Source organism: Leuresthes tenuis, unplaced genomic scaffold, assembly GCF_036924035.1.
Source record: "Leuresthes tenuis unplaced genomic scaffold, fLeuTen1.0.hap1 SCAF_24, whole genome shotgun sequence".
Taxonomy (NCBI): domain Eukaryota; kingdom Metazoa; phylum Chordata; class Actinopteri; order Atheriniformes; family Atherinopsidae; genus Leuresthes; species Leuresthes tenuis.
In genome coordinates, this window is record NW_027325378.1 from 1,449,251 (window position 1) to 1,469,601 (window position 20,351).

General features: G+C 47.3%; 3 protein-coding genes across 3 annotated transcripts; 1 reads left to right on the forward strand and 2 right to left on the reverse strand.

Annotated features, from left to right (window-relative positions):
• Window positions 1-604: 604 nt before the first annotated feature.
• On the reverse strand, window positions 605-1,901 carry LOC140285002 (uncharacterized; the record flags this gene model as incomplete). The annotated part of the gene is made up of 1 exon (XM_072379060.1): window positions 605-1,901. A coding segment is annotated over one exon (726 nt), but the record flags the coding sequence as incomplete, so codon positions are not given.
• Window positions 1,902-2,074: 173 nt separating this feature from the next.
• hus1 (HUS1 checkpoint clamp component) lies at window positions 2,075-8,806 on the reverse strand. The gene is made up of 8 exons (XM_072379020.1): window positions 8,632-8,806; window positions 7,990-8,117; window positions 7,564-7,740; window positions 6,988-7,095; window positions 6,815-6,889; window positions 6,099-6,198; window positions 2,625-2,759; window positions 2,075-2,537 (listed from the first exon to the last, which is right to left on the reverse strand). Exons 1-8 carry the CDS (start codon window positions 8,681-8,683, stop codon window positions 2,455-2,457), a joined length of 858 nt encoding a protein of 285 aa, XP_072235121.1. The 5' UTR covers window positions 8,684-8,806; the 3' UTR covers window positions 2,075-2,454.
• Window positions 8,807-12,102: 3,296 nt separating this feature from the next.
• cidea (cell death inducing DFFA like effector a) lies at window positions 12,103-18,865 on the forward strand. Its single transcript, XM_072379026.1, has 5 exons — window positions 12,103-12,242; window positions 15,592-15,730; window positions 15,814-15,969; window positions 17,452-17,624; window positions 18,753-18,865. Exons 1-5 carry the CDS (start codon window positions 12,175-12,177, stop codon window positions 18,853-18,855), a joined length of 639 nt encoding a protein of 212 aa, XP_072235127.1. The 5' UTR covers window positions 12,103-12,174; the 3' UTR covers window positions 18,856-18,865.
• Window positions 18,866-20,351: the final 1,486 nt, after the last annotated feature.

The window sequence follows — 20,351 nt, forward strand, 5'->3', positions numbered from 1 at the left end:
TGAGGCCGACCGTCCGTCTGCACTGAAATCAGGGAGCTGTGAGAAGTTTTACTGTTGCCATGGAGACCGTCTCTCTGAACCGTGACTTGGAGACGAAATCCACAACAAAGCTGCCACCAAATGCAGCGTTGAACTCAGGTTTAGTGTTGAAGTCGCTCACAGCGAGAGATAAACCGGTTAACTAGTTTTAAAGTAGTTTTTAACTAGTTTTATAACTAGTTTTTAAACTGTTTTTAACTGTTTTTAACTAGTTTTTAAACTGTTTTTTAAGTAGTTTTTAACTAGGTTTTAAATGGTTTTAAACTAGTTTTTAACTGGTTTTAAACTAGTTTTTAACTGGTTTTAAACTCTTTTTTTAACTGTTTTTTTTAACTGGTTTTAAACTGTTTTTAACTGGTTTTTAAACTGGTTTTTAAGTAGTTTTTAACTAGGTTTTAAACTGGTTTTTTAACTAGTTTTTAAATGGTTTTTAACTAGTTTTTAAATGGTTTTTAACTAGTTTCGCCTCCTGACGTCACATAAAGCAGAAAGATTAAAAGAAGGAAAGAAATCTGTTTCAGCAGCTGGAAAAGTGAAAGAACAGCAGCAGAAAACAGTTTCTTCTCCACATTTAAAGCTTCCAGCTTTAAGTCTTCGTTATTTACCGCAGAACGCGCCTCAGCTTCAGTTCAGATGATCGGTCAGAAGATCAGAAATCAGAGTCGAGCCGCTTCTTTCAGAGAGAAAAACTGTTAATAATGTAACATTTTGATAATGCCAGAGGTGTTTATGTATCTTTGTGGGGACATCTCCTCTAAGCGTGGCGCCCAGGCTGTGGCCGCCATGAGCCTGAGGCGGTTTTAGCTTTACTCATTTCATGTGTTTCAGACACTGGAGGAACAGCGGCTGAACGCCAGCTCCTGTTTCTACACCTGGACTGAGTGTGTTTAAGGCTTTCAGCCTCTGAAAGCTGCGTTTTGTTTCCTTCTCGTTGCCATGGCGATGCTGAATGGATCCGTCACATGGGGCAGCACAGCGAAGTCAAATCACCGACATTCCCCACGAGTACAGATTAAAACTTAAAGAAAACCACTCAAGAGTGCAGAGATGTTTAATCCACTAAAACAAAAAGAAAAGAAGGCAACAGACGGTGAAATTTAACCGATTCAAACCAGTTCAAACCCGTTCAAACCAGTTCAAACCGGAACAAACGACTTCAGAAATGTCCCAAATAAACAGCTGCTTAGACCAGACTCAACCTGCTGAACCTTTACATGACGCTGCTCTGCCTGCTGGGTGGAGGAGCAGGAGCTGGAGGAGGTGGAGCTCGAGGAACTGGAAGAGCTGGAGGAGGTCGAGGAGCTGGAGGAGGTCGAGGAGGTGGTGGAGGTCGAGGAGGAACTGGAGGAGGTCGAGGAACTGGAAGAGCTGGAGGAGGTCGAGGAGGTGGTGGAGGTGGAGGAACTCGAGGAGGTGGAGGAGCTGGAGGAGGAACTGGAGGAGGTCGAGGAACTCGAGGAGGTGGTGGAGGTGGAGGAGGAACTGGAGGAGGTCGAGGAGCTCGAGGAGGTGGAGGAACTGGAGGAGGTCGAGGAGCTCGAGGAGGTGGAGGAACTGGAGGAGGTGGAGGAGCTGGAGGAGGTCGAGGAGGTGGTGGAGGTGGAGGAACTCGAGGAGGTGGAGGAGCTGGAGGAGGAACTGGAGGAGGTCGAGGAACTCGAGGAGGTGGAGGAACTGGAGGAGGTCGAGGAGCTCGAGGAGGTGGAGGAACTGGAGGAGGTGGAGGAGCTGGAGGAGGTCGAGGAGGTGGAGGAGCTGGAGGAGGAACTGGAGGAGGTGGAGGAACTCGAGGAGGTGGTGGAGGTGGAGGAGGAACTGGAGGAGGTCGAGGAACTCGAGGAGGTGGTGGAGGTGGAGGAGGAACTGGAGGAGGTCGAGGAACTCGAGGAGGTGGTGGAGGTGGAGGAGGAACTGGAGGAGTTGGAGGAGGTCGAGGAGGTGGTGGAGGTGGAGGAGGAACTGGAGGAGGTCGAGGAGGTGGAGCTGAAACGAGGAGCTCTTCTTCGAGGAGCTTTTCTGAAACTGCTGAAAACACCTTTTCTGAGCGATTTGAATTTTAAAGAGAATGGTTTCCTCTGACTTTAACACTTTTAATGCAGATGGATTCAGTCCAAACGTCTCCTCGGCTCTTCTTCACGGCTTTACAGCAGCAGAGTTCAGGTCCTCCTCGGCTCTTCTTCACGGCTTTACAGCAGCAGAGTTCAGGTCCTGCTCTGCTCTTCTTCACGGCTTTACAGCAGCAGAGTTCAGGTCCTCCTCGGCTCTTCTTCACGGCTTTACAGCAGCAGAGTTCAGGTCCTCCTCGGCTCTTCTTCACGGCTTTACAGCAGCAGAGTTCAGGTCCTCCTCGGCTTTAAAATGCAGGTCCCGGAGGTTCCTTTTCCTCAGAGAAACAGCCAGAGCTCCTGGGACAGTTTAGGCCACAGCGGGGATAAAATACTGCAGCGACACGTCTTCATGCAGCAGAATCAGGTGGACGACACTCTGATGGACGATATCTGAGGAGACATCAGTGAACAGTCTTCAAAGGAACCTTCCAGCTATGACAGAAAAACTTCAAAAAGACGGGGCTCCTGCTCACTTACTGCACATGGCCTTGCTGGGGTTGACCTGCTGCCCCATGAGGAACTGCTGCAGCTTCCTGACGTCCACCCGGGCCTCCACCATGACCTCTGGGTCCCGGCTCTGAGACGGGCCTCCATCCTGGGAGGCGTCATCGCCTGGGGGCGGAGGAAGAGGAGTCTGGGATTAAAGGAGAGCACACCGACCACCCTGGGCCACCCTGGGCCACCCTGGGCCACCCTGGGCCACCCTGGGATACCCTGGGATACCCTGGGACACCCTGGGACACCCTGGGACACTCTGGGATACCCTGGGACACCCTGGGCCACCGTGGGCCACCCTGGGACACCCTGGGACACTCTGGGACACCCTGGGCTACCCTGGGCTACCCTGGGCTACCCTGGGACACCCTGGGACACCCTGGGACACCCTGGGACACCCTGGGACACTCTGGGACACTCTGGGACACTCTGGGACACCCTGGGACACCCTGGGACACCCTGGGACACCCTGGGACACCCTGGGACACTCTGGGACACTCTGGGACACTCTGGGACACCCTGGGACACTCTGGGACACCCTGGGACACCCTGGGACACCCTGGGACACCGTGGGACACCGTGGGCCACCCTGGGCCACCCTGGGCCACCCTGGGACACCCTGGGACACCCTGGGACACCCTGGGACACCGTGGGACACCCTGGGACACCGTGGGACACCGTGGGACACTCTGGGACACCCTGGGACACCCTGGGACACCCTGGGACACTCTGGGACACCCTGGGATACCCTGGGATACCCTGGGCTACCCTGGGCTACCCTGGGACACTCTGGGACACCCTGGGACACCCTGGGACACCCTGGGACACCCTGGGACACCCTGGGATACCCTGGGACACCCTGGGACACCGTGGGACACCCTGGGACACCCTGGGACACCCTGGGACACCCTGGGCTACCCTGGGACACCCTGGGCTACCCTGGGACACTCTGGGACACTCTGGGACACCCTGGGCTACCCTGGGACACCCTGGGACACCCTGGGCTACCCTGGGACACCCTGGGACACCCTGGGCTACCCTGGGCTACCCTGGGACACCCTGGGACACTCTGGGACACTCTGGGACACCCTGGGACACCCTGGGACACCCTGGGACACCCTGGGCTACCCTGGGACACCCTGGGCTACCCTGGGCTACCCTGGGACACTCTGGGACACTCTGGGACACTCTGGGCTACCCTGGGCTACCCTGGGACACCCTGGGACACCCTGGGACACCCTGGGACACCCTGGGACACCCTGGGACACTCTGGGACACCCTGGGCTACCCTGGGCTACCCTGGGCTACCCTGGGACACCCTGGGCTACCCTGGGACACCCTGGGACACCCTGGGCTACCCTGGGACACCCTGGGACACCCTGGGACACCCTGGGACACCCTGGGACACCCTGGGACACTCTGGGACACCCTGGGCTACCCTGGGCTACCCTGGGACACCCTGGGACACCCTGGGACACCCTGGGACACCCTGGGACACTCTGGGACACCCTGGGATACCCTGGGATACCCTGGGCTACCCTGGGACACTCTGGGACACCCTGGGACACCCTGGGACACCCTGGGATACCCTGGGACACCCTGGGATACCCTGGGACACCCTGGGACACCCTGGGACACCGTGGGACACCCTGGGACACCCTGGGACACCCTGGGACACCCTGGGCTACCCTGGGCTACCCTGGGACACCCTGGGACACCCTGGGACACTCTGGGACACTCTGGGACACCCTGGGACACCCTGGGCTACCCTGGGCTACCCTGGGCTACCCTGGGACACCCTGGGACACCCTGGGACACCCTGGGACACCCTGGGACACCCTGGGACACCCTGGGACACCCTGGGACACTCTGGGACACTCTGGGACACTCTGGGACACCCTGGGCTACCCTGGGACACCCTGGGACACCCTGGGCTACCCTGGGACACCCTGGGACACCCTGGGACACCCTGGGACACCCTGGGACACTCTGGGACACTCTGGGACACTCTGGGACACTCTGGGACACTCTGGGACACCCTGGGCTACCCTGGGACACTCTGGGACACCCTGGGACACCCTGGGACACCCTGGGACACTCTGGGACACTCTGGGACACTCTGGGACACTCTGGGACACCCTGGGCTACCCTGGGACACCCTGGGACACCCTGGGCTACCCTGGGCTACCCTGGGACACCCTGGGACACCCTGGGACACCCTGGGACACTCTGGGACACTCTGGGACACTCTGGGACACTCTGGGACACCCTGGGCTACCCTGGGACACCCTGGGCTACCCTGGGCTACCCTGGGACACCCTGGGACACTCTGGGACACTCTGGGACACTCTGGGACACTCTGGGACACTCTGGGACACTCTGGGACACCCTGGGCTACCCTGGGACACCCTGGGACACCCTGGGCTACCCTGGGCTACCCTGGGCTACCCTGGGACACCCTGGGACACCCTGGGCTACCCTGGGCTACCCTGGGACACCCTGGGACACCCTGGGACACTCTGGGACACTCTGGGACACTCTGGGACACTCTGGGACACCCTGGGACACCCTGGGACACCCTGGGCTACCCTGGGCTACCCTGGGACACCCTGGGACACCCTGGGACACCCTGGGACACTCTGGGACACTCTGGGACACTCTGGGACACCCTGGGCTACCCTGGGACACCCTGGGACACCCTGGGCTACCCTGGGACACCCTGGGACACCCTGGGACACCCTGGGACACCCTGGGACACTCTGGGACACTCTGGGACACTCTGGGACACTCTGGGACACCCTGGGCTACCCTGGGACACTCTGGGACACCCTGGGACACCCTGGGACACTCTGGGACACTCTGGGACACTCTGGGACACTCTGGGACACTCTGGGACACTCTGGGACACCCTGGGCTACCCTGGGACACCCTGGGACACCCTGGGCTACCCTGGGACACCCTGGGACACCCTGGGACACCCTGGGACACTCTGGGACACTCTGGGACACTCTGGGACACTCTGGGACACCCTGGGCTACCCTGGGCTACCCTGGGACACCCTGGGCTACCCTGGGACACCCTGGGACACCCTGGGCTACCCTGGGCTACCCTGGGACACCCTGGGACACCCTGGGACACCCTGGACCACCCTGGGGCTCCTCCACCAGCTCAGAAAGAGGCTTTTAAGCACCTTTTACCTGCAGATGAATACGCTCCTCACAGTGTAAAAGATACAGGATTAAATCGGTACAAACTGGTTGAAATCGGACCGGTGGCTCGTCTTTGACGACGTTCCCGCTGTGCTCCACAGAAACAAAGGCCCTCAGTCCGAAGAGGTTGCAGCTACTGGCGGCTCCACTTAGAGCCGTAAATTCAAAGCCATGTTTCACAGTGAGCTGGGTGAACGGGAACATCTGTCCTCACACACAGATGTTTCCCTCCAGGAGCTGTTCTTACCCCACGGCGGGTTTCCCAGGTCTTTGAAGTGGGTGGTGACAGAAACCAGATCTGTCTCAATCTTCAGGTTCATCTCTCCGTTCAGGTTGGCCTCGATAACCTGATGAAAACACACACAAACGCTGCTTTAATCCCCCAAAGTGACATTTTAACCGTGATCCCTCTGAGCTGCAGCCGGCTGAGGGACTGAGAGCTCCGTTTACAGGATAAATAATCAGTCACAGATCAGCAGTAACTCAGCAGAACAGATGTGGAAACCTGCTGAAATCTGCTCTGAAACTGGAGTCGTCAGCTTGGAGCATTAAACCATTTCATTCAATCAGTTTCAAACAAACTCTACGAAGGTTTGACACATTAAAGCAGAGAAAACGGCCGTCTTTCAGCCAGAAGGCGGCAGATTTAATCCCCAACTTCCCGAGTCATCTGCTGCACGACAGGAATCCAACATTTCATCTTAATGTCGACACTTATCAGCTGATTATTGTTTGTTTCTCTGCACATTTTAACCCAGCTGTGATCAACCAGGTGACCTCTGCAGCGCAGCGCTGCCACCTACAGGCGGTCTGAGGTAACAGCAGGATGAGAGACCTCAGCATCCTGCTCACTGTAAAGGTAAGAAGAAACTACTGGAAGCTAAAGCACCTCCAGAGCAGCAAGCTGCTTAAACACGGCTGCAGAACACGGCCCGTTTCAGAGGTACAAGGAAAGGTTCCTACCAGGAAGTTGGACAGGTTCTTCATCCTGTCCACGACGTTCTTTATGGTCTTCAGAGGAGGCAGGTAGATGCTCACCTGCAGACACACCAAGTCTCAGCTGAGGGGAGGTTTCATCACTTCCCTCATGAAGGAGGAGCAGAGGTCAGAGGTCAGAGAAACAATCAAAGTCTTACATCAAAGTCTGGCATGTTTGGCTCTTTGAACTCGTGCCAGAGTCTGCGGGGGATGACCTCCACCGGGACGTCGTGGGTGACCACTCGACTGATGCTGGACAGGGTGGGCTGGGCGGGACAGAAGGAGGTCAGGGTTCTCACATAAAGGTCAGGTTTCTCACATAAAGGTCAGTTTTCTCACATAAAGGTCAGTTTTCTCACATAAAGGTCAGTTTTCTCACATAAAGGTCAGTTTTCTCACATAAAGGTCAGGTTTCTCACATAAAGGTCAGTTTTCTCACATAAAGGTCAGGTTTCTCACATAAAGGTCAGTTTTCTCACATAAAGGTCAGGTTTCTCACATAAAGGTCAGTTTTCTCACATAAAGGTCAGGTTTCTCACATAAAGCTCCTTACAGCAGCAGGAGAGCTTTCAGGCTAAATGCAGGAGGTAAACAGAAGCTTTCAGAGCTGCCTCCTGCTACAGGGAGGAGGCAAAGGTTTAAACGTTCTGTTCAGACACACCTCAGCTGCCTGAAACTGGAATAAAGGCTGAATATTCACAGCAGGAAGAGCTTCTCAGGTGGGACTTTCTCACCAGCTCAGCTGCGACGGTGAGGCACGGGCAGTGCTTCTTGGTCAGTTTGACTTTCACAGACTTGGCGCTCTGGACCGTCTTCAGGGCTCTGGACAGGTTCTCTGGGCTCACTTCCAGACAAATCTCGTTGTCCTCAGAGGAGACGCCCTCCATCTGGAACTCATCGAAGAAGTTGGCCTGCAGCGAGGAAGGACAGAGGCAGAAAGGCTCAGCACCTCTTCTCTTCTGATTCAAAGCGTCGTGCACTCACACATGCTCCTAAACGTGCCCTGATGGGCTGTCAGAGCCATCAGGGAGTCTTAAATGTTTCTATTTTAATCAGGTTTTAAACGCAGGCCACTTCTGGAGCCTCGTCAGTGACCCGCCGGCCTCCTGCCGGTTACCTGCCGGCCTCCTGCCGGCCTCCTGCCGGCCTCCTCTGCTCACCTGCGACAGCTCACACCACATGCTGACCCCCCCGTTGGCCACTTTGCCGGACAGAACAAAGAACAGATTGTCTGGAGTCAGCCGCAGGACGCACACCTTCGTCAGCTTTGAGATGGTGGTGACCACACCTGAGGGGGGCGCACAGGAAGAAAGTCATGGACAGTCTCTGCAAACACCTCAGTAAAAAGAGATTTTACCTTGTGAAATATAAAATATCTCAGTCCCAGGGTGCTTTTTGAGTCTCTAAAAAACGTTTAAAACACCTACATTAACCATAACTCCAGGGACCCCAGGATGGCATGTGTGTGTCAAAGATTTGGTCAAAAAAGAAGCCAAAATTCAAGCAAGAAAATACAAACTCAAACACCAAAAACTAGACGAGTTTAATACATTTGAACTGTATAGAAACGACTTTACCTTAAAATATTGCCAAATAATTTAATTAAAATGAAAACAATCGACTTCACGTTAAGATGACTAACTTCTGATTTATTTTTTCTGTCAAAAATGGCACAAAAAGTCTGAATTAAATTCCATTTATCGGTTTTTCATCTTGTTTTTGGTTCTGCGCACCGGAAGTGAAGTTTCCGGCTGTGGCTACTTGATGAAGCTAACATGTTAGCAGCGGTTTGAAGGACTCACGGGTGAAGTGGTTCAAACAGGCGATGTCTATGATTTTCCCTCGAAACTTCATGTTGAATCTGATGGAAAACTGAAGTTACTGTGACGGTCAGATCCTCTGTTCCAGCTTCAGGCGGGAGAGCTTCCAAGCGCTCAGCTTTGTTAGGTCCGTTCGCCTCTAAGGTCCGAGCGCAACAGCAGCCTGAGACAAACTGAGAAAGGTTCCTATCAACATATAAAGTCTGTTTAATACGCGAAACGGGTTGGGTCCGAGTACTTTGAAACGTTACCAGTTACTTAATGCAACTTAAAAAGGTTATTTCTGTATTTTGTCAGAAAAAAAAATGCTGTCCAACCTGAATACTTTGTTCATGAAAGAGTTTATTTTAGGTCCGGGTATCATCTGATAAAGCCAGGCCAATTTAAAATACTGCTGTTGGTTAATTAAAGCTTTAAATGGTTTGATCTCAGCTATTCTGGTATGTTTTTAAAGCATCAAGACATCTCAGGTCCTCAGGAACAGGTTTGCTTTCTGTCCCCAGAGTTAGAACCAAACATGGAGAAGCTGCTTTCAGCTTTTATGGACCGAACAATCTCCCAGATGACTGCAGGTCTGAGTCAATTCTTCTTTTGAATCAAGACTGAAGACTTTCCGGCCCACCACCAGAAACTTTCACCACACTGTACCTTTTATTCTCAGACTTTAATGGTGCAGTATAAAAGCTTTTGCATCACCTCTGACTGAATCAAATATCAATAATGTACCTTGTACTAATACATTCTTTGTGTCTTTTTATTAAACAGAACTAATGGCAACCAGCTGGAAACCTATGTTTGTATGTTGTTTCTTTCTGCAGTTTTACGCATAAAGCCTTGATTATTTTTGGCCTTTCAAGTGTTTTCCCTCTAATCCCTGAGCTCATTTACTCTGAAACAAAAGAATACCAGCTGGATTCCTCTGTAAGCTCTTTAAATATCTTGACCAGAGTCCATTTAAAGGTTTCTTACATCAGAGGCAGAGCTGAACGTAGCCACAGGTGATTAATGTAACACTTGAGTGGGAGTTTTCTCTTTATTTTTCAAATATATACTTTAATCCCATAAAAGTTTAGCATAGAAACAAAATGTATTGTTGAGTTGCTATTAAATACTAATTTATATTCATGGAAATGTTTGAAAAGTATGACTGAGCATGCTATTAATGAAATAAGAACATATTAGTGACATACTGTGTTAATATTAGTGTTAACATTAGTTTGCATTAAATCTTAATGTTCTTATAAAACAAAGTAACAAATAAAAGGTGCAAATGAGTTCCTATGCAGCCAGTTTGCTCTAAACTGTTTCACTTTAACACACAAAAGTACAATAAATACACTTCAACACTGTATATTATCCACTGCATTCACTGTGTATTATTCACTGCATTCACTTTGTATTATTCACTGCATTTATTGTGTATTATTCACTGCATTCACTGTATATTATTCACTGCATTCACTGTGTATTATTCACTGCATTCACTTTGTATTATTCACTGCATTCACTGTATATTATTCACTGCATTCACTGTATATTATTCACTGCATTCACTGTGTATTATTCACTGCATTCACTTTGTATTATTCACTGCATTTATTGTGTATTATTCACTGCATTTATTGTGTATTATTCACTGCATTCACTGTGTATTATCCACTGCATTCACTGTGTATTATTCACTGCATTCACTGTATATTATTCACTGCATTCACTTTGTATTATTCACTGCATTCATTGTGTATTATTCACTGCATTCACTGTATATTATTCACTGCATTCACTGTGTATTATTCACTGCATTCACTTTGTATTATTCACTGCATTTATTGTGTATTATTCACTGCATTTATTGTGTATTATTCACTGCATTCACTGTGTATTATCCACTGCATTCACTGTGTATTATTCACTGCATTCACTGTATATTATTCACTGCATTCACTTTGTATTATTCACTGCATTCACTGTATATTATTCACTGCATTCACTGTGTATTATTCACTGCATTCACTGTGTATTATTCACTGCATTCACTGTGTATTATTCACTGCATTCACTGTATATTATTCACTGCATTCACTGTGTATTATTCACTGCATTCACTGTGTATTATTCACTGCATTCACTGTGTATTATTCACTGCATTCACTGTATATTATTCACTGCATTCACTGTGTATTATTCACTGCATTCACTGTGTATTATCCACTGCATTCACTGTGTATTATTCACTGCATTCACTGTGTATTATTCACTGCATTCACTGTATATTATTCACTGCATTCACTGTGTATTATTCACTGCATTCACTGTGTATTATTCACTGCATTCACTGTGTATTATTCACTGCATTCACTGTGTATTATTCACTGCATTCACTGTGTATTATTCACTGCATTCACTTTGTATTATTCACTGCATTTATTGTGTATTATTCACTGCATTCACTTTGTATTATCCACTGCATTCACTGTGTATTATTCACTGCATTCATTGTGTATTATTCACTGCATTCACTGTGTATTATTCACTGCATTCACTGTGTATTATTCACTGCATTCACTGTATATTATTCACTGCATTCACTTTGTATTATTCACTGCATTTATTGTGTATTATTCACTGCATTCACTTTGTATTATTCACTGCATTCACTGTGTATTATTCACTGCATTCACTGTGTATTATTCACTGCATTCACTGTGTATTATTCACTGCATTCACTGTGTATTATTCACTGCGTTCACTTTGTATTATCCACTGCATTCACTGTGTATTATTCACTGCATTCACTTTGTATTATCCACTGCATTCACTGTGTATTATTCACTGCGTTCACTTTGTATTATTCACTGCATTCACTGTGTATTATTCACTGCATTCACTTTGTATTATTCACTGCATTTATTGTGTATTATTCACTACATTGACTTTGTATTATCCACTGCATTCACTGTGTATTATTCACTGCATTCACTGTGTATTATTCACTGCATTTATTGTGTATTATTCACTACATTGACTTTGTATTATTCACTACATTCACTGTGTATTATTCACTGCATTCACTGTGTATTATTCACTGCATTCACTGTGAATTATTCACTGCATTCACTGGGTATTATTCACTTTATATTATTCACTGCATTCACTGGGTATTATTTACTGCATTAACTGTGTATTATTCACTTTATATTATTCACTGCATTCACTGTGTATTATTCACTGCAATCACTGCGTATTGAATTATCCACTGCATTAACTGTGTATTATTCACTGCATTCACTGCATTCACTGAGGTGCATTCGCCGACGTGCTTCGTGTCCGTTCTGAGAGTTCACCTTTGGAGGCAGGTTTCTTCCTCCCATTGGGTTTCTGCTCTGCTCACTGACCAATCACAGGCCGTTGTTCTTCATAAAACGTTGGTTTGTTCCGCTCAGCTGTCACAGGTGCAGCAACCTCACAAGTAACCCAGAGAGTTCAGATCGCAGCGGGATTTTACTTCATCTTTCTGACATCACAATGGCGCCGCTGTCCATCCAGTCCGGAGTGAATTACGCCAAAACGCTGCTGCCGGAGACTCTGATGAGGTGAGAGGGGGTGGGACGTTGTTATTTCCCGTTAATGCCAAGTCTCCACGCGCCTAATGGAGGCTGTTCTTTCTTTCTTTTTCATTTATTTTCTTGAAATCTGAAGATTGAACAGATTTGGTGCGTGATTGCGTCACTTGGCGCAAATTTTTTCCTTAAACCAGCTGTGCGTAAAAAGCGGAATTTCCCTCCGGAGGTAAAGGAAGCTGCAGTCTGTGGGAAGAGTTTCATCCCAAGCATCTGCAGAGTTAAAGGCTGCTTTCAGGACTCCAGCCACTTAAATCACAGCTTTAGACACTAATGTGTGTCTTTTGTGTATTTTATCATGTCAAAGGGGGAAAAATCTGGAATCTGTTTATTATTCAAAATGCAATGAATAAACTGGTAGAAAGTTTTTCATACACGTGTAATTCAACAAGCTCTACATCAAACTTGGTGAGGAGGACTGGATGGATGAGTTAAAGTGGGTGAAAACTATTTTCTATACCGCTGTGTCCGTTTCACGGTCACAGGAGGCTGGAGTCGATCCCAGCTGGATGCGGCACACCTGGACAGGCTGCCGGTCTGTCACAGGGCCAGAAAACCGAAACTCCAACAGAAATGAGTAGAAGAACAGACGGTTTGAGGAAGAAATTAAATGTAAGGAGCTTGATTGGAAGCAGCTGAGCGGCTCCTGCAGATCTGACTCCTTAAATTTAGTCCCAGACTCTGAGAAAAGCAGTTGTTTAGTGAGAAATAATGGATGCAGGTGTTCTGTTAAAGTTCTCTCTGCTGAGTTTAAACACGCAGACGTGACCTTCCTGTGTTCCTAGTGACCTGTTCACCACTCTGACTTCTTCAGGTGTGCACGTGGCTCAGCTGTCTAATCGGTTGGTGTTTTCATCATCTAAAGCAGGGATGTCAAACTCCGGTCCTGGAGGGCCGCTGTCCTGCAGGTTTTAGATGTTTTCCTGCAGGTTTTAGCTGTTTTCCTGCAGGTTTCAGATGTTTTCCTGCAGGTTTCAGATGTTTTCCTGCAGGTTTCAGATGTTTTCCTGCAGGTTTCAGATGTTTTCCTGCAGGTTTCAGATGTTTTCCTGCAGGTTTCAGATGTTTTCCTGCAGGTTTCAGATGTTTTCCTGCAGGTTTCAGATGTTTTCCTGCAGGTTTCAGATGTTTGCTGCAGGTTTCAGATGTTTGCTGCAGGTTTCAGATGTTTTCCTGCAGGTTTCAGATGTTTTCCTGCAGGTTTCAGATGTTTTCCTGCAGGTTTCAGATGTTTTCCTGCAGGTTTCAGATGTTTCCTGCAGGTTTCAGATGTTTTCCTGCAGGTTTCAGATGTTTTCCTGCAGGTTTCAGATGTTTTCCTGCAGGTTTCAGATGTTTTCCTGCAGGTTTCAGATGTTTTCCTGCAGGTTTCAGATGTTTTCCTGCAGGTTTCAGATGTTTTCCTGCAGGTTTCAGATGTTTTCCTGCAGGTTTCAGATGTTTGCTGCAGGTTTCAGATGTTTCCCTGCAGGTTTTAGCCGTTTCCTGCTCCAAAACACCTGATTCAGATCAATGCCTCATTAGCTGGTTTGTGCAGAACTTAACAATCTTTCGAAGAGATCCATTTCATCTGAATCGGGTGTGTTGAAGTAGGGAAACATCTAAAACCTGCAGGACAGCGGCCCTCCAGGACATCTCTGATCTAAAGCATGAGTTCTGAAAAAGGAGCGAAATGTTCTCAGATTTAAAAAGAAACCGTCCGAGTGTCCATCGCTGTGGCTTTACTGTATATTTCAATCTGAAACGGAACCATCCGCAGAGTCTGAGACTTGAACTTATTCTGAGGGGGTGCAGAAAGCCGCGCGGTCACTCCTTCACGCCAACGCCTGACGGCCGCCATGTTGCGCTGCGCCATGAGGGCTCGTGTTCAATGAGCTTAGTTGTGCAGCCTGAAAGTCTGGAGCTGTTTCCAGTTATTCTTTGTAAATCTTCGATAAACTGTGTGATAGTAGAGTTAAACTTGCATAAGATAATCGCAGTAATGTCACTGTTGTTCTGCTCAGGATGTTCACCTTTAGACTTTAGACTGAACCACTAAAATAATCCCTGAAGCAAATCTGTTTGGTAACCGTTAATACTCTGGAGTTGGAATATGGCGCCAGAACATGACTGAGGAGTGGAGTAAAGCCCTGACGCAGAGTCTCAGAGGCGGATTCAGACCGGACGGCGAGGCTCGTCTCCTCCTGGTGGCAGATGATGGAGTCAAAGCGCCTTTAACCCTGCAGAGGACGTCGTCTCCTTTCCAACCACCAGTGCTGCTGCCACTCGGCTGTTTCGTCTTCTGTGACACCGCAGTGAAAGAAAGCATCGGATTCTGTGCAATGAAACTGAAAACAGAGCTGTAAAAGTTAACTTTCAGATGAAAATGAACCTAAAATGACAGCATGCATGGAGCTCTGAGGATTCCTCCCACACCTTCCCCTCTGCGACGCTTTAACCATTTAATTTGTTTTCTGTCTGTAATAAAATATCTTTAATCCTAATGAATACTGCAGCAATATGATTTAATGAGTTTTCTCTGTTCAGTGTTGGATAAAGTCTTTGATCCATTAAAGGGACAGATACAGGAAACTGGTTCCTAAAGGAATAATAAAGTGAGCTGAAGCCATTAGCTGCTCTATAAGCTGTTGTCATGGAGCTCTGCACAGGTCCAAATAATCAGGCCTGAACTCAGAAAGATCCAGATGTTCTCCCTAAAACCACAGCGACTCGTGAGGCTCCACAGACCTGATCAGCACCAGATTAATATGAACGTTATTGTGGAAGTTTGTGTTGTTCAGATGTAATGAGGAGCAGTTAGCTTGTGTTTAACATGTAAAATCCTTTAATTTTATTTGAATTAATCACTTTCGGCGTCACTCAGTCGCTGTTTCCGAGCGTTTCTCAGTTTCTGAACAGTTCTCTGTAAAAACTCTGAGCTGCTGCAGGTTTCCAGCCCTCAGACATGAGCTACAGCAGAGAAAAACCCTTCGAGCATCCCTGACCTCCCAAAGTTCACTGCATTATGAGACGTTTCATAAACCGTAAAGTAAAGCCGTGAAAGCAGCTTTTCAGTTAACAAGCTGGTTAAAACCTCTGAGATCAGCCAGGAAACCGGTTGAGAAACTCTGGCTGCAGCATGTGTGAAACGTTCCAGACGCTTCGGCTGTAATTCTGAGCTCATTTAAGCTTCCATGAGGCTGCAGCTCACTGTTCACTGTCTGTAATGTAATATAAGCGACTGTTTTCTGTCAGAAAATGTTTTAAATTATCCCAGAATATCTAAATCTTACACATGCAGACAAAGCTCAGCTCATTTAATCGTCTCTTGGTGATGATCCAGGTCGGTGTCGACGGTTCAGACCACCCTCTCCCGCCACATCCTGCCCTCCTCTCAGCCTCGCTGTTACAGAGTCTGCACCCACAGCCGGGGGCGCCGCAGAGGCCTGGTGGCGTCTTCGCTAGACGAGCTGCTGGAGCAGGTGCAGACAGGAGGTCACACTGATGCTACACCAGCTAACATTCACCCTCTCTGCTCGGCTAGAACTGTTCTGTTCTGTCTCAGGCGACCAGGGTGTTCATGATGTCCTGCTGCAACTTCCTGACTCTGGTCCTGGAGGAGGACGGCACCGTGGTCGACTCGGAAGACTTTTTCCAGTCGTTGCCCAGCAACACACCGCTGATGGTGCTCGACAAAGGAGAGATGTGGACACAGAGCAAGGTGACGGTTACTGTATTTATGCAAAACTCCAGCCTCAGATGGCATGTTGCACTGTCAGTATTTACAGAAGCCCAGAGCTACATCTCAGACTCTACAGGCCTCAGTTAGCATGTTAAAGGTTAAAGGTCACCCCAAGGTGAAAAAGCCCAGAGCTACATCTCAGACTCTACAGGCCTCAGTTAGCATGCTAAAGGTTAAAGGTCACCCCAAGGTGAAGAAGCCCAGAGCTACATCTCAGACTCTACAGGCCTCAGTTAGCATGCTAAAGGTTAAAGGTCACCCCAAGGTGAAGAAGCCCAGAGCTACATCTCAGACTCTACAGGCCTCAGTTAGCATGCTAAAGGTTAAAGGTCACCCCAAGGTGAAGAAGCCCAGAGCTACATCTCAGACTCTACAGGCCTCAGTTAGCATGTTAAAGGTTAAAGGTCATCCCAAGGTGAAAAAGCCCAGAGCTACATCTCAGACTCTACAGGCCTCAGTTAGCATGCTAAAGGTTAAAGGTCACCCCAAGGTGAAGAAGCCCAGAGCTACATCTCAGACTCTACAGGCCTCAGTTAGCATGTTAAAGGTTAAAGGTCATGACAGCACAGTTAGAAAAAGACTGAACAAGGATAGCTTGTTTGGAAGGGCTGCAGGAGAAAGCCTCTTCTCTCTAAAAAGAACATGGCAGCACAGCTTAGGTTTGCAAAGCTGCATCTGAACAAAGCTCAAGACTTCTGGAACAATGTCCTTTGGACAGACCAGAGCAAAGTGGAGATGTTTGGTCCTAATGCACAGCAGCACGTTTGGAGGAAACCAAACACAGCATATCAGCACAAACACCTCATACCAGCTGTCAAGCACGGTGGTGGAGGGCTGATGATCTGGGCTGGTTCTGCAGCCACAGGACCTGGGCACCTTGCAGGCATTGAGTCCACCATGAACTCCTCTGGATACCAAAGTATTCTAGAGTCAGATGTGAGGCCATCTGTCCCACAGCTAAAGCTGGGCTGAAACTGGCTCATCAGCAGGACAAAGATCCCAAACACAGCAGCAGATCTACAGCAGAATGTGGGAAAAAGAACAGAATCAAGGTGTTGCAATGGTCCAGTCAGAGTCCAGACCTCAGCCTGACTGAAATGCTGTGGTGGGACCTTAAGAGAGCTGTGCAGAAACCAAAGCTGCAAACCTCAATGAGCTGAAGCAGCATATGGTCTATGAGTAACTTTCTACTTGCTATGTTTGTAACAGATTAACTTCTGTACATTTTTCTCACTCACTGCTTATTTTCATTATTTTCTGATTCCTAAAACATTAGATAAGGTTGGACTTTCTTTTTATCGTGACTTAGTGTATAAAAAGTTTTGATTTTCATGTTGAACAACAGAAAGTTGCTTCTTCTCGTCCTTCCAGCAGATGGCAGCAAATGTTTATTTGAGTGACCATACTGCATTGTATGGATATGCACTGGATTTGGAATATTTTGTTTTCTGCATGTTTCAGGTCCTTCCGAGCTTCCGTGAGCCAAAGAAAACTGGAATCGCCAAACTGACCTTTGACCTGTACAAGGTGCATCCAAAGGACTTCCTGTGTTGCCTTGTTGTCAGGGCAACTCTGTATGAGATGTACACGCTGTCCTACGACTTCAAATGCACCAGGATTAAACACCTCCTCAGGTAGGTCAAACTCCACTGGAGCATAAAGACATAAAGTGTCCTGATCAACAGTTCTGCAGCTTTCTGAAGCTCTTTCAGTTTTTCTTTGGACATTTTCTGCTTTTTCCCTCATCTTCAGTCCTTGTTCCTGAGCATTTTCAGTGTTTTTTCTTTGTTCAGCCACTTAACTCTGAGCTATGAAGCATTCAGGCAGAAAAAAGGCTCCTAACTCAAGGGATGAACCAGTGTTGTGTCGACACAGAACAGACAACTTAGCAAAGAAGCCGTTTTAAACTGGATCTTTAGGCACTTTGTTACCAGCAGCCTGTCACAAAGACACATCATTTGTTCCCATTTCTTTAGCTGCATCTATGAGAAACAGCAAAGAAAACACAGTTTGACAGACAGAAAATAGGATTTCTGCAGCAACAAGGTGATTCCCAAAGAGCTATTAGCTGAAAACTTGGCATATCTCAGCATGGTGTGCAGTGTGTCCTTAAAACATTTGAGGAAACTGGACAAGTGGAGGACAAAAGAAGAAGTGTCAGGCCTAAAAAACTATCTCCAGCAGATGAACAGGATCTGAAAGTGATGTCCTTAAGAAAGAGGAAAAAATCCAGCTGTGACCTGACAGGACCTGAGAGATGCATCTGGACCTTCAGCTGATCCATCTACTGTTGGCCCAAGCCTCATCAGAAATGGTCTCCATGGAAGGGTGGCTGTCAAGAAGCCATTCTTAAGGAAGGGAAACAGGGAGAAAAGGCTGAGCTGTGCCAAATGACACAAGAAGTGGACTGAAAATCAGTGGCAACAGGTCTTATGGAGGGATGAATCCTCCCCAGAGCCCGGACCTCAACATTATTGAAGCAGTGTGGGATCATCTGACAGAGAACGGAACAAAAGGCAGCCCACATCCAAAGAAGAGCTTTGGGATGTCCTTCAAGAAGCCTGGAGAACTATTCCTGAAGACTCCTTAAAGAAATGACAGAAAGCTTGTCTCAGAGGGTTCAGGCTGTGTTGGAGGATAAAGGAGCTCAGAGCTAAACCTCTTTTCTTTGTCAGTGGGTAGAAATGAGTCGACAGAAACCTGTTTGCTGTTGTTTCATGAATCCTTTGAGCAGAAAAAGCTTAATTAACATGAACTTTCAGGTCGGTGCTGCGCTGCCTCACCTGTCTGACCAGAGTCACCGGACAGCTGCTGCTCTGCACGTCATCATCGCTGCTGCAGTTCACCGGAAACAACGACTTCTAGCGTGTTTGAACACGATGATGTCATCGGTTTGTTTTATAGACTTTAAGGAAACTCTGTTTTTATGTTGACCTCTAATTTTGATTTGATCTGTTTCCACTTTAGGTTTTGATGGTAAAAATGATCTTTGTGTGACTGTAGATCAAACATGTGAATAAAAGTTGATTTTTCTAAAGCTTTTCTGAGTTCAGGGTCTTTATTCTTGTCATGAATCTGTTCCCAGAGAAGAAAATGTTGACTTCAGGATGAAAGCATTCGTTCAGACCTGCAGACAAACCTCTGCTTTACTGCCCCGATGTGGCGTAAAGTGATGCAGCAGCAGCTGACCCAGGCTTCCTCCTCCTCATCATCAGTGGGGGGCATCTGTTTGATCTGCAGGGGCACAAACTTTGAAATACTTTGAAAGCTTTCCTCAGAAACATTTGGACCTCCCTTCAACTAAATATAGTAATTCAGATAAATCCAGAAGAGCTGTGGAAAGCTTATTTAATTCAAAATGAAGCTTCTGCAAACAGAAACGGCTCAAAAAAAGTCAAAGATCAGAACTCAAATCTCTGAATATGTCCAGAATGTTTCATCTTGTGATATTTCCTGAAATCCAGCTCTTTGATCCTGTAACTTGATCTGTTCATCTCCTTATTTCACTGATAGTCCAGGCAAAGGAGCTCATTTTTTCAGCTTAGACCATTTCTAAGATGTGTCCAGAACAACTTACTAAAGGTCCTGAGAAATCCTAGTTGAGGAAATATGTTGAATTCTCATTGAGAACATTTTAACATATAATTAATCCGAGATGTGCCAATACGCCCCAATGGGACTATTTTTTCCTTTACTCCTATCAAAATAAAACTTTATACAGTGAAATTACCCATGAAAAGTAACTTTTTTTGTATTACAAGTTTCTTTGAAAATGAATCTGAATACGGAAATGAGCGATACACTAATCTAAAATGCCCAAAATACACCCAAATAGGCTTAATTTTTTCCTTTATTCCTACCACAATAAACCTTTACAAAGTAAAAGTATTCATGAAAAGTAACTTTTTTTGTATTACAAGTTTCTTTTGAAATTAATTTGAATTAATTTAGTTTCAAAAAGTTACTTTTCATGGGTACTTTCACTGTATAAAGTTTAATTTTGATAGGAGTAAAGGGAAAAAAATAGTCCCATTGGGGCGCATTGGCACAAATCTCGGATTAATGAGAATTCAACATATTTCCTCAACTAGGATTTCTCAGGACTTTTAGTAAATTGTTCTGGACACATTTTAGAAATGATCTAAGCTGAAAAAATCTTTTAGAATTAGTCTTAGTCTCACTTTTCCTGGACTTTTCCTGGACTATAACCGCTGAACAGTCCGTTTTAGGTTGCGTATTATCGCGAGAGTTTCTGCTGACAGCCTAAAAAATATGGAGATATGTGGAAGTGGAATCCTGTGGGTGCCCCCCCAACTCAGGGCGTAGTCGCGTGAACGCGCGTGGTTTTTGGAGATTAAACC